Source organism: Helicoverpa zea, chromosome 29 (genome assembly GCF_022581195.2).
Source record: "Helicoverpa zea isolate HzStark_Cry1AcR chromosome 29, ilHelZeax1.1, whole genome shotgun sequence".
Lineage (NCBI taxonomy): Eukaryota > Metazoa > Arthropoda > Insecta > Lepidoptera > Noctuidae > Helicoverpa > Helicoverpa zea.
The window spans coordinates 1,926,626-1,940,711 of record NC_061480.1 but is presented as its reverse complement, the minus strand read 5'-3'; the positions used below and the strand labels follow the sequence as shown (position 1 = coordinate 1,940,711).

The 14,086-nt window shown below is 37.4% G+C and overlaps 1 protein-coding gene across 2 annotated transcripts in view; it reads right to left on the bottom strand.

Moving 5' to 3' along the window:
• LOC124644035 (protein neuralized) overlaps window positions 1-14,086 on the bottom strand; it is a 65,622-nt gene that overhangs the window by 4,629 nt on the left and 46,907 nt on the right. For both annotated transcript variants that reach the window (XM_047183217.1, XM_047183216.1), the window contains exons 2-3: window positions 1,533-1,705; window positions 10-1,110 (exon numbers count right to left, since the gene is read on the bottom strand). In XM_047183217.1, the coding sequence (XP_047039173.1) occupies window positions 10-1,110; window positions 1,533-1,705 (1,274 nt within the window). The remainder of the gene's footprint in view (window positions 1-9; window positions 1,111-1,532; window positions 1,706-14,086) is intronic.

Here is a 14,086-nt window from a genome sequence, read left to right as displayed (position 1 = left end):
ATATCTCACCTCAATATAATGCGCGCTTGCAAGAGTCAAGCTCTGTTGGTTAGCAGCGTTCTGTCCCCCATTCTGAGGAGGTAAGCTGACCACCAGGACTGTGCCACCAGCCCCGGCAGTAATAGGCCCTGCAGAGCCTGTCAACACCCTCAACTGCTGAGGAGGGGTCTGAGTTTGGGGTACAACAAGCGTGCTCAGCATCCTGACTTTCTGCGTAGCCCCATAAATATCGACAAACGCCCACAATCTTAGAGTATGATCAACATGCATAACTGTGACTGGAGTGGATCCATTTCTGCTGACTCTCACTTCACCGTCTTGTGTCAAAGTTACGGCTAATTCATCGCCTCTTCGGAGACCGTTGGCAGCGTCCCGTCTGACAACCCAGTATTCGGGACGGTCTAGAAGTAACTCTGCATCATCTGGTAAATCACAGGGCCTTAAAGTCGCTGGATCGCAAGATGTGAGGCCTATAGCAAGACTACCAGCATACGCTGCTTCTGTAGCCAGAATTTGAACAACTATGGTCTGTCCTGGGCGCATAGGACGCGCTGTAAATACATATCCTTGGCAGAATTCTGCATCAGCTCTCGCTGCGATTCCTCTATCATTAACACACTGTACATTTCTACCCTTAGTTCTGTGTAAACTGAGCGGAGCTAAAGGATTCTGGTATCTTGGGGCTGGTAGCGACTCCTCGACGTTCAAAGACCTCATGCTGCTAACTAATCTATCTTCATCGACAGGACTGTGGCGCCTCTGGCTTGGAGCTCTTGGATCGGCGAATTGTACCGCTGTGCAGTTGCCGTAAACATCGACTAAGGCCCATAACGGGCTGCGTGTGTCTACGCCAGAGAAGAAAAGGCCTTTGTCTTCTCCATTCATGCCGAAATGGACGTCTCCTGAAGAATTGACGTAGTAGTATAAGATATTGTCCTTTTCGCAGAATCTTTCGCCGAGGGCCTTGGCCCAGTAGCCGGGCTTGTTCGTGAGGTCTGGGCAGGCGTACTTGGGGAGAGAGTGCGCGAGAGTCGCGGGGTCGTAGTTTGTGAAACCGAATCGAATGACCCCACTCCAGCTGTTTGAGATTTCTACGAAGCGAAGGCAGACCTGGAAAGAGGGGATTTAAAGGTTAGGTCATGCTTAATTGGCTTACGTTTTTATTGACTGTGGCTTTCATTAGCACATACTTGGGTTATTCAGAAATGTTTATGTAGTACGAGTCAAAACTGTAAGAATTTAACTGAAGGTAATAAAATTTAATCTTGATAGGAATTCACACAAATATATATTAAACAAATTATCTATAGCTTAAAATAATTATTCAATTGATTAGGTAACTGTTCTTTATGTTCAACTGAGTTTTTAAACAAAAAAGTCCAATCATGATTGTTTATTTTTAGTTAAGTTTAAAAATAGCGAACACCATCTTTTATTTTCGTTTTCCAATTATTTTCCTCTATTTCTTCAACCAAACTTGCCACATAGGTACACAAAAATTTATTTATTTATTAAAATATCTTGACACCCACCTTCTCATTAACCCTAACAGGCCTAGCGCTGAACGCCACACCCTTGCAAAAGGACTCCACTCTCCGAGCCATGGACCCATCCCGGGAGACTCTGATGTTCTCACCATGGACTGAATGGAAACCCAGGGGGGGTAAGTTGTTCGGAGTACCTCCTGTGCAGGCCGTGCGTGGGGCTGGAACAATGAGAGAGGAGGTTTAGTATATAGTTTTGATATTGAAAATAGGCGTTATTTACTACGCTAATGTTGTAAAGGTAAAAGTAAAAGTGTTTGCTACTTTTTCACAAGTAAATGGCTAAAAGTTTTTTTTTTTAAATAAATCCTGATTATTTTGGCATAATGCTCAAACTGCTCAAGGTTCTCATTGTATTTCGAAAATCGACTGTAAATAAAGTCTGAAATGTAACAAATCTCTACCTGATGGTAAATCTTGATTTTTAATTGCTTTTTAACAAATGCAGATAAAACTAATAAATTATACAGCTTTACTTATGCAGCTTAAGTATAAGCTAATGATAATACATAGTTCAACTGATTATTGTAACTGTAATTATTGCATTTAAGTAAGGACATTGAATTTTACCTAAAAATTCATACCAAGATTATCTATCCTTACTTAAAGTACAAGAAACAATGTCAAATCTTTCCCTTCAAAAACGAATATCTTAAACCACTACCAAGCCATCATGACAATACAGAATTCCCTCAAACACAGAATATTCCCCTAACACGATCTCCCCTCGGCACAATTTCCAATATGGCGGCCCGTCACCTGCACGACAGATGTGCGCAGTTGCAGCTTGCGTGCGCGCATAGAATGAGGGTGAGTATTTGCTCCTTAATTTGAAGTTCCTTTAATTAGTTTTTAAGATATATGTAGGAAGGCTATTTTTCGTTAACAAGTAGTATGAACTAAAAATAATTTGGGAAAGGAAAAATCGTAACAAGGAATATTTTGTTACCGTTCTAAGGAAGTATTTTCTGAAAGAAGTTAATTAAAACTACATCTGTAGGTTCATACCTTTATAAGCTGAAGAGTTTATTTCAATGCAAAATTGAAAAAATACCCATATATATATGTATAGAGGAAGACTATAGGCTACTTTATATGCGGGTTCAAATCCCAGTGGACGGGAGTGGAACTGCGGGCAACAGCTAGTTTGCTATAATATAGTTTTTCGTGACACTTGTCTTTTCCATAGTATAAATATAGATAAACCTTAGATATTCAAACGGAAAAGACGGTTTGAAAGTTCAAAATGTCATTGTCAATTGGATTCATCCGCTTTATAGAGGTCGCGAATATAGCTTATGTAACAATTTATAAATAGTTGCTATGTTAACAAAATTGACCGTCAGAAGCCAGAAACTCTGACAATCAGTCTCATCAAGGGATATTGGGTTGCCCGGGTTGAGGAGATCAGATAGGCAGTCGCTCCGTGTGGCACACTGGTACTCAGCTGCATTCATTTAGACTGGAAGCCGACCCCAACATAGTTGAGAAAAGGCAAATGACGATCTACAACGATGGTACTTTCCCAACATAGTTTGGACAAAACTAAGCAGGGCCCAGGTCTGCCGGGGCTGTGGGATTGTTCGAAAGCGTTACCGAGGCCCTGGTACATAAAAGGCCTACGACGGAACACGACGGTTTTTAGTCAGTAAGAGTCTGACACTCCCTCACCGCTGCTAACCCACAGCGGGAGGGGTCCTTTGATGATTTTTGACGTCGTTAAAAAATAAACTAGACAATTAACGATCACCTTAACTCAAAAATCGACATCGATCTGTACTATCATTATTTGAAGTATTCATTATAACTACCGCCCAAGTAGAAGCCCTTATAAAATAATACTTATTCCCCCCTACTAGGTAAGGAACCATTGTGGCAGCACGTGTCATTTCCTGTTGCATAGGAAGTGACGTAACATGACACGAGCGAGTGTAATTTAGCGTGTAATTTATAATGTTTTATGAAGTAGAAGTATCTTCCTTTGTACCACCAGCGGTGTTGAAAATAAGTTTGCTGGTCCGATGTTGGGTATAGCAACTTCACGCTGGTCAAAGCTATACTAATATCATATCATGAAGAGGAGAAATTTTGTACCCTAAAGGCTCCAAAACGACTGAACTGATTAAAAAAAATATTTCTCTATTGAAAGCTACATTATCCAGAATTAACATAGGCTATATTTTATCCCGGTACGGGTAGTAGTTACTCGTTAGAAATAAAAAGAAAAAATCCTTTTTGCCAATATTCGCACTACTAACCCAAAAATTACTTTTCCATCACCATCGAATTTTACTAAACAATAAAACTTGAAGATTAACCTACCCTATCGAACAACCCCTAAGATATTGCACCCCCTATAGAATAGAACGGACAATAGGATTATATTAGTCATACCCCTTGAGAATTTTCATAATAAACACAGATGTATGTTTCAAAGAGGGTAGTAGCCATAATGTAGGTATTTGGGTCATGCTATTAATAAAGGATACTTGACTGTATTTATGGGGTTTATCCTTCAAACGAGATGAAAGGAAATATTATAGATGTTTTAATTCACGACAGCAAACGAGCCATAATTAAGACTCTACTGTCGGGAACATTTGCGCCTGACCACCACTAGGTTCCCTTTTGCTTATTTATAAGAAAAATAAAATCTTGCTTTACCCAAGTTACTTTATATAGACGATATTATGCTTTTCTAGAAAGTTAAGTCTGTAAAGGGTTTTCTTTCAAAAGCGCCGTAGGATTTTTAACGCTAAAATTCACCGATGGTCAGATGGAAAAGTCCGAGGTTTAACATGTACATTGTTTTTGCATGAGTCGGCGAATCTGCCATTAGTGCGCTCCCAAGTGAAATAGAACATCTGTATTTTATGGAAAATTCTATACTTTTAAACTACAATAAAGAGAAAACATATTATGTATTTTTTTGTGTGTACCCCTAAAGGCTCTGAAACTGCTAATTTTTGAAATCGGGTTACGTTTTGAAAATTCATTCACTGTTGGACAGCTACACTATTCCAAAGTAATACATAGACTATATTTTATCCTGGTACGGGAAGAAGAATAAAATAAAAACTTTTGTTTCTCTGTTATTCATTTTTTCTCTACTCTGCCATCACTTACAGAAAAGGTATTTAACTGTTCCTATTAAACTGATTTTAGGAATAATTTCGATTTTCTTTTTATGCTACAACATTTTCACACACGATTTTAATAGAAGACCCACTAGAAACCACATTTCGTAACAGAACACCAAAAGAATCAGTTCAACCAACACTCAAACAATTGATTTACAAAAAGTATCGAGTTTCGGTACTCCCCCAAAATCGAGATAGAATCGGAAGTTTCCGCCGGATGTGTCTTACATCCATCTATAGACAACCCTCGATATAGTTTTTTTTTTCTATTTCCGAAATCGGAAAACACCTGGTTTTTGAAGAGCTCACTTTACCCCAACTTTCGAGTCGTCAGCTGTTTTCAATTTTAAAATCGATTCGTTAATCTATACGGAAATTAATATATACTCAAAATGTTTTTTTTGACATTTTACCTAAGTTAACATCCGATATGAGGCATGATCTTATCGATCGCGGTAATAATATACCTCAAAGTAATTTTTTTGATGTCCTTGTTTTACTCCGATTATTCTTACCACTTTATTATTATTTGAAAAGTTCTTTCACTTAGAAAGCTACACTCTTCCCAAGTAACATAGGCTATATTTTATCCTGGTACGGGCAGTAGTCTCCACGGGACGCGGGTGAAAACGGCCAGTCGAAGATTTCAGAAATAGTTTGCATTACTGCATACTACTACTTCCGAAGTGCATTTCAGTGGCTGACGTAACTCGGTGAATGCATTTGTTTATGCACATTCCTTTCAGAAGACAATTTACGTCATTGTACCATTGTGAAATACTGATTATCTGTCATTTCATTGTTATAACTGAAGTGTGCGTCAGGATAATCTTTATGTCATACATACTAGGTTTTACCGTGAAAGAGTGAAAAACTTATATCAATAAACTTTCGCATTTTTTATATCTAAGTATATCTATATCATATAATATCAAGATATCACATATTGGCTACAAAAAATTCGAAAATTTCACTTTCAGTTTTCAGTACTTTAAAACAGCTTTGATATAGCAATAGAAGCCATATTAGTAAAAAAAAACCTACTACATCTCTTCCGCACTATTAAATAAACATAGGAACATTACAAAATCACAAACTACCCACAATTATATTAGATTTCCTCCACTACAGGAGGCGCGGACGCAGCGGCGTGCATCTCCGTTGTCTATGGTAACAGGGGTGTCACGGTGATAGATTTTCTGTTGTTTTTTTTTCTATCGTTAGATGAGTTGGACCGTGACTTTGATGTGGGGGGTTCAAGACCGATGTATTTTAAATGTGTAAGGAAATATGGTTTTAACATTGAAGTAAATAAAGCATTGTTTCTCCCGTATCCCGTGGGAACCTCTGCACGGACCTAGATAAAATATAGCCTATGTTATCCGGGGATAGTCTACCTCCCCAACAGAGAAAGAATTTTTCAAATCGCTCCCGTAGTTTCGGAGCTAAACAAGAAAATCCTCTTTACAATACATATTAGTATAGATCTGTATTAGTTACATAACGGAGGTGTTGCCATCACGAAAAAAAAAAGAAGCAAAGCCAATAAATTAATCGTAGCTGCGCACACGCAAATGTCACAGCTTGCGTCATTGGATCTTCCTGGTGCAATCCCGGGCTAAGTTTAGCTGATTGACGTCATAGCTGGTCTAGATCTGAAATAGAACCTAGACTAGCTTGTTTTTGGTTGTGTTAGCATGTGTACACTTAGACAATAGGCCCTTAAGAATTTAAATCTTACCACCTCTGAATTCTGTCTGTTGACTGCTTTATATAATACAATTTTGATATAAGCCTCATATAAGCAATGCCAAGTTCGTATACCTAGTAAGCAAAACAACACAGATGATATATTGGAAACAGAAAAGAGGTACCACGGCCCTGGTCTACCAAGGCCTACGAAGGAACACGATGGATTTTAGTCAGTAAGAGTCTGACACTGCCTCACCGCTGCTAACCCAAAGCGGGATTTTCATTTGATGATTTTTGCCATCGACAAAAAAAAAAGTATTTTCTTTTGACAGTCAAAGTATTCAGCTTACAAAGAGCATGTGTAATGTTATTATATTTTCAGTACGTTGAACTATACAATCTTTTCATATCTGTGTTACATCATCTATGAATAGATTATCAAGTGTGCATCCATATTTACTTTAAGCACAAGAGTTTCTAGGGCGAATCTTATACAAGCTAAGTATTCAAATATTATTAAGCTTATAAAGGCCGCCGGAAGACGCTGGATGCAGGTCGCCTCCAACAGGTATCTGTGGAGATCTAAGGGGGAGGCCTTTGTTCAGCAGTGGACGTCCTATGGCTGAGATGATGATGATGATTATAAAGCCGAAGAGTTTGTTTGAAAACGCTAATCTTAGGAACTACTTCAAAAAGAAAAATTACACTTTCAGTTTTAGAAAGGCGACCGTTTTTGGAAGGTAGTATTCTATATGTATTAACTCTAGAAAGTTTTTGTCTAGATTTTTTTTAAGGTATTGGAGGGCATTCCAAAGTAGAGCAAACCTAGCCCAAAAATATGTACGTAAGTTTTTTATTTGATGCCAAAAATATGTAAGTATGAATTTAGAACAAAGAAAGAAAAAATTTAGACTGTATTAATATTAGTGAAAAACAGAGTTAATCGAGGTTAAACAAACTAGGTGAAAAGGCAACTTTAATAAAAGCCTAAACTAAAAAAAAACATAAGATTATAATTTTCTAATACCGAGACGAAAATTGGATCAAAGATGGCTGCCCTCCCCCGGGGGAACGCGATTCGATTTATTTTTAATAAGGGCCGCAGATGCTGCGAAACAACCCCTGTTGTTAACGAAAATCCTATTACTTATGTATTATCTTCACTTTTTCATTTAACCTAACCTTTTCTTTGAACTATGTATTTGGGAAAAGGCTAGGCATATGATGCAGAGTACCTAATATAGATTACATATCATAGCTGCCTCGTTGGTCTAGCTGTCGCAAGTGCGGCTGCTGAGCACGAGGTCTCGGGTTCGATTCCCGAGTCGGGCCAAAATCGCTTTGTGGGTTTTAGAAGACTTTCACAAAGCAGCCCGGAGCCTGGAAGCTGGTGATTGATACACCCGTGCATCGGAGAGCACGTAAATGTCGGTCCTGCGCCTGATCTCTCTCCGGTCGTGTCGGATTGCCGTCCCATCGGGCTATGAGACTTAAGGAATAGTGAGTGCACCTGTGTCTGCGCAAATGCTCGTGCACTATAATATGTCCTGCGTAGTTGGCTAATCTCCTTACATGAGAACAGCCGCCGTAGCCGATAATCGGCTAGGAGGACATCATCATCACATATCAAAGGATGAAGTCAATAACACAATAGCTTCTTTTTATTCGGGTGCAAGAAAAAACTGCAGGTAAATAGCCAGCTTATCATTTGTCTAGCCTTTTCCCAACTATGTTGGGGTCGGCTTCTAGTCTAACCGGATGCAGCTGAGTACCAGTGTTTTACAAGGAGCGACTGCCTATCTGAGCTTCTCAACCCAGTTACCCGGGCAACCCAATACCTCTTAGTAAAACTGGTTATTAGACTTTCTGGCTTCTGACTATACGTAACGACTGCCAAAGATGTTCAAAAGACAGCTAATCCTATTACTTATGTATGTAATCTTTATTTTTTGTAGCTTTTAAAAGATTACGTAAATTTTTCATTCAGCAGTTTTTCAGTATTATATCTGCTAACATACATTTTGTAGTGAAATCTCAGTCAGCATTATTATAAGGCTTCCTTATCGAATTCCCTACACTTTTCAGTATTCTTTGCATGTAAAAATCTGTGTTAATTAACAAAGTAATTAATAGTTAGTTACATGCGGGTCGACCAACAAAAAAAATAATATTAATTATAAAAAATGATATTGACGTGCAAAACCAAAAAAAAAAAATCACAACCATAAAACCACGTTCCACGAAACGAAAAACGAAATAATATCACATTCGAAATACGAAATCAATTAAAACACGACCATAAGATCATAAAATAGACCGTTTCGAACCGAATAATTGAATTAAAAAAAAAAAACAGAGCATGGAAATCAACGCAGACCGTCCGTCATGCTGGATAAGTCTGTGGGTCTATGACCTGGCTGAGTTCCTTTATGCTGTTGCCACGGAGTAAAGATGAGCGGATATGCCATAATGCAGGTAGGTCAGGCACCTTCTTCTAGGTCAATTACGTACGTTGGGCATGGCCAAAATGTCTAGTTATAAGTGAACTAACGAGGCGTTTTTTGGTACTACGATTTTTGGTATTACAGAAAATGAAAGGGTATAAAGAAGGCGTATAAGGGCGAAGACAGTAACGTTCCTCGTCCCTGCATTTTGGCGCGCTACTTTCTTAGGAGATTTTCCGTTATGACATCTCCGCTAGTCATTTTGTTCTCCGTGAAAAAAAAACAAGTCGAGATTAGATGAACTGAATTCCTTTGTACGAAGATTACTTGGGGAACGATTTTCAAGCTTTTTGCCTTTTACAGTTGTTGAATTAAATAATATACTTTTGCTGTAGATTAGTCTATGTTTTCATTGATTGGTTGAGATGTTTTCACGTACACAGCTTATAATAATTGCTTATTCGATGTTCATTGTTTCGATATAATTGGATTATAGTTGGTTTAATTTTTGAATGGTGAAAATGTATATCTACTTATTTTTTTTTCTTGGTGTTTCAGCCAGTACTTCCGATTTCTACTAAATAGATAAATATAGATAATTATAGATAAATGAATGGTTCCATAGACTTTACAACAAAGGATATACATACTCTTTCTTCTACCAAACAAAGAACAACAGCATTAAATCTCATTACATTTACTAACCCGAATTAAATCCTCCCAAATCTCAATAAAGCAAAAAAACACCCAAGGCCTTACAGTACTAAAACCATAACGTTCAGAAAAAAACTTTCGTTACACCTCACTCACACACACGCACCTCACTCACACATGCTTGGATCATTCTCGTCACGGTATACTGAACATGCGTTCACTCGTCACGGTCTGCGAGCTGAACAGACACGCGAATGAAACCTATGGCAATATACCACTATGATTGTTTCACAATAGCTTTGTAATATAATCTAGAAGATTCCAGAGTTATAGCGTTCACGGCAGTTCTTATATAAGGAGATCAGCCAGCTGCGCAGGACATATTATAGTGCACGAGTATTTGTGCAGACACAGGTGCACGCACTATTCCTTCACATTCCTTGTGCGATGAATAAATGGATTTTCTTTCTTCTTTGTTTCTTCTTCACTCTCATAGCGCGATGGAACGACAATCCGACACCACCGGAGAGAAACTACGGGATTGTTAGAAAGAGTTACCGCGGCCCTGGTACATAAAGGGCTTCAGAAGGAACATGGTGGGTTTAAGTCAGTAAAAGTTTGAAAAATATGTGTTCAAAACCAGTTGGAGGATGCATTCGGCTATGACAGTGAAGGAGTAGTGAGTGCACCTGTATGTGCGCAAATGCTTTTGCACTATAATATGTCTTGCGTAGCTGGCTGATATCCTTGTATGAGAATAGCCGCCGAATAATAATAAAATATTAATTTTGTGCATATCCAGACCATGTTACTATAGTAGCGAATGTGGGACCCGAAGCCAACACGCTGAAGCCCTTTTGAGACAACTTTAATGAGACGGTGATACGAACTCGACGATTATCCCTTTTTACTTACACTATATTAGAATAAATATACAAGATCATCAAATAAAATGTAACTTAAGATCTTCAACTAAATGAACTAGTGACCCCTTTATTTATAAGCAACAAAACAACCACACATCACAATACAACAGCACTTTCCCTCCGAAATTAAACGACGCGGGGGCGGCCATCTTTGAAAATAAACAATGTCTAGGTGGGGCATAGACTGTAGAGGAACAAATGTGGCCCAGATGGCTTAGTTCCACGGGGATTTCTTCAACTCCCTTTTATTTTATATGCTTATTATATATATTTTATAGGCTTATTTTTGAGTTTTATGTGGTTTGTGTATATGTCACTTTGGCCCCCTCAGAGTGAGTGCATTAGGTGTAATGTACCACAGGACAAGACTGACACTATTTTTGGGTGTAAATAGGTTTTGTATATTGAAGTTTTCGAAAGAAACATAGATGGTTGTTCGAGAGGAATGGAAGCGGTAAATATATTGCGCCAAATAAATTGGGAACAGGGCAGTTAGAATATGTATTGAAGTTTACAAGACCCCTTTAACACACACTTTTAGATACAACGCAAAAGAAAGCTAGATTTTCGATAGCCATTGCAGGTTTTAAATAATTATACTTTTTAACTAGACGTCTTATTGTCATGAAGTAATTTATAAAACACTGCAGCAAAAACAACATCTTATTAAAAATACGATTAAAACAATAAAACCTCAATACTCATTACCTCTTCATCCTACAGTCAAGATGAACTACAACCAACCACAGCCTACCCACACCAGTCACCCAAACCTGTCGAATCGGATGTCGAGAGGATACGCAGACCACAGAGTAAAAACATTGGCTTTCACCATATCAAGTGACGGAGCGGATGGAGGTGTGGTGACGATGACCATGGCATAGAGGAAATAGAACTTGATACCAATCCACCTTATAAAAAATGTGGTCTTAAAAAGCCGGTCCAGCGACTCGCGCATGTACCAAAGCAAAATACCCACCCGCGTGCGTGCATAGATGCACCCTTAAGGTACCTATGTAGGATGAGTGCTAGCTAGCATGTGCTGGTTGCATATTTTATACTGCAATATACCCAAAACATTGTTAAAAAAGTCTAACCTACAGACAGACATGTGTTGCTGGGGAGTTTGTTGCGCCACTTATTCGTCCCAGCAATAACATATAGGAAGTGGTGAAGGGTGGCCGTTTTGGGGGCTGTCTTTTGTATTTTTTCGACGTTCAAAAAGAGCAGTTTTGCAGTCAAATTTGAATAAACTATCTTTAGAATTATTCTTTTAAATCCCTTTAACCGATTGCCACATCACACAACCACCTTTTCTAATCAGTTAACTATTAATTAATCAACATTAACAGTATCGTAAATCATGGTTCAATTTCATAATACTGTAATGGTTAGTTACCATCGATTTCCCACGGTTAATGATGTTAAGAAGATCTATGGTTCATTTTTTAACTATCACGCTTTTTAAATAGACCTTTAAGACCGGTAATCGGCTTTTGTGCTGTGGTACTTAGGTTCGCCTTCTGGTTATAACAGTTATTTTCCAAAACGGAGTCTAAAACATGTAAGAGTGTGTTGGTAAACGAATCTACTATAGTCTTATTTGGCTTTTATACAAAAAGTATTTACACACAAATTACATTGGATTGTTCATAATATACCCTACAGTTTGCTGAAATTTTTACTTAAATTTAATCTACATTTGGTCAAATCTCTGTGTTTTAAATACATTGATGATATCGTCAACCGACCAAATGTATATGGGAGCCATATTGACTAACAGTACTGTCAAAAACGTCAATGTCAAAGTAAATTCTGACGTAAGAAACAATAGCCTATACTCTATACACAGAGGTACGATACATAAACTTACAAGAAACAAGTCCGCGTGTGAATCATTGAAAAAGTCACATCAGTTACTGAGAATAACACGGTACAAAACTTGTTTCATTCACAGATCTTACTTAAAAGAATCCTGTACGGACAATTTTGAACCCTAACTCAAGGTATCAAGGCTGTATTTTGTATGCGTTTTCAGTTTCCCACAGACAAGTATAAGGATCACTTTTTTTTGAAATTTGTAATTGTAACCCAGTGTGTAAAGTCGTCTTGATTGTCAAGTGCGAATCGGTTTTTTAGAGTTCGTGCTAAATAAAAATAATTATATCAAAACTGGGAAAAAACTTAATAGTATGTAAACAAAGTTATTGTAAAACAAAGAAATGCGGATATTGTTATTAAAGGGCATTATTATTATTTATTTACACAAGACAATAGGTGGAAACCAATCTATTTCTGTCGAATTTTAGATTTAAAAACATCAAAATTTTACATGAATCTGCCTCAAAAGATGACATTTCATATTAAATCTTTTCAGTAGAAAATATTTCTAAATTAAGTAAATTAGCTGTCAAAGACAGATCAACCATTTCAGTACTTAAAAGTCCAGTTTTCTCCATTACATTATATATTTACAACTAGTACAAAAACAAGGTTTTAATATTACCCCAAGGGTCTCCAAGAAGACAGGACGATGACTATTATAACGGTCCGTCATCCTTCCCACGACTTGACTTTTATTTTCAGTCGCCATTTTTGTTTTAATTTTTTTCTTTTTAGTTTTAATTTTGCTTTCGTTGTAAGTTGTGGCTGATGATATGCTGTGAGAATTGTGGTGAAGATCCAGTTTTGAAGTTGTATTGATTGAGAAACTAGTTACTAGGGATATAAATATTGTTTTGTACATCTAAATTTTTTTCTGATAAGTAATGTTTTTAATATTTTGTATTGAACCGGTTCTTCAAAACATACAGACAGAATTTTGTTGCTAGAGAGTTTGTTTTTGGGGGCTATCTTTTGTTAACTTAGTTTTCAAAATGTGCAGATTTTTAGTTTTTGGTTACAGGTACTTTCAGTCCCTAACATCTCATACCTAAAAGTAAAGCAAATATTTGCTTACAGCCAGTTTCTTCATCAAAAGTTAAAGCCAAAGTAAAAGTCAAAGTAATGTCTAAAGTAAAAGTTAGCGAACTTTTGATGAAGAAACTGGCCGTTAGAGTGTGAATGATCTCCAAAAAAATAATATCTTAAAGATAAGATAAAAAGAAGATAGCAAAGCATACATAACCTCAATTTTTAAAAAGTCTGTTACAAAATACATAAAAGTCAACTAAAGTATTAGACCTACGAAACTCATCATAATCATACTCCTGCTTTTAAAATATCTCAATTTCATTCGTAGTCGGCGCAGCCTGTTTTCTCCTTCAATACAATTCTATCTGCCGTCATCTCACAAGTAAATTAGTACTAAGAAACTAGGCCTAATAAAATTATACAGTACAAAAACTAGTTTTAAACCAAAGACTATCAATAGCACAATAACTAGCCTCTTTTAACGGTAAGTGCACTAAAAAAAAGATGGCCGTCCAAGTGCTTCCCACGCGATTATAAAAAAAGAAAAGAAAAAAATAAAGGAACATATCCTGTCACACGGTTGTGGAAAATTGCAATGTTGCTAGTTGTTCATGGTTGTTAATACAATGGATAATTATGGGCTGTTCTTGGATTGGGGTAACTGTTTCTTGTTATTGATCATCTGGCTAGCCTTTTCCCAACTATGATGGGGTCGTCTTCCAGTCAAAACGGATACAGCTGAGTACCAGTGTTTCACAAGGAGCGACTGCCTA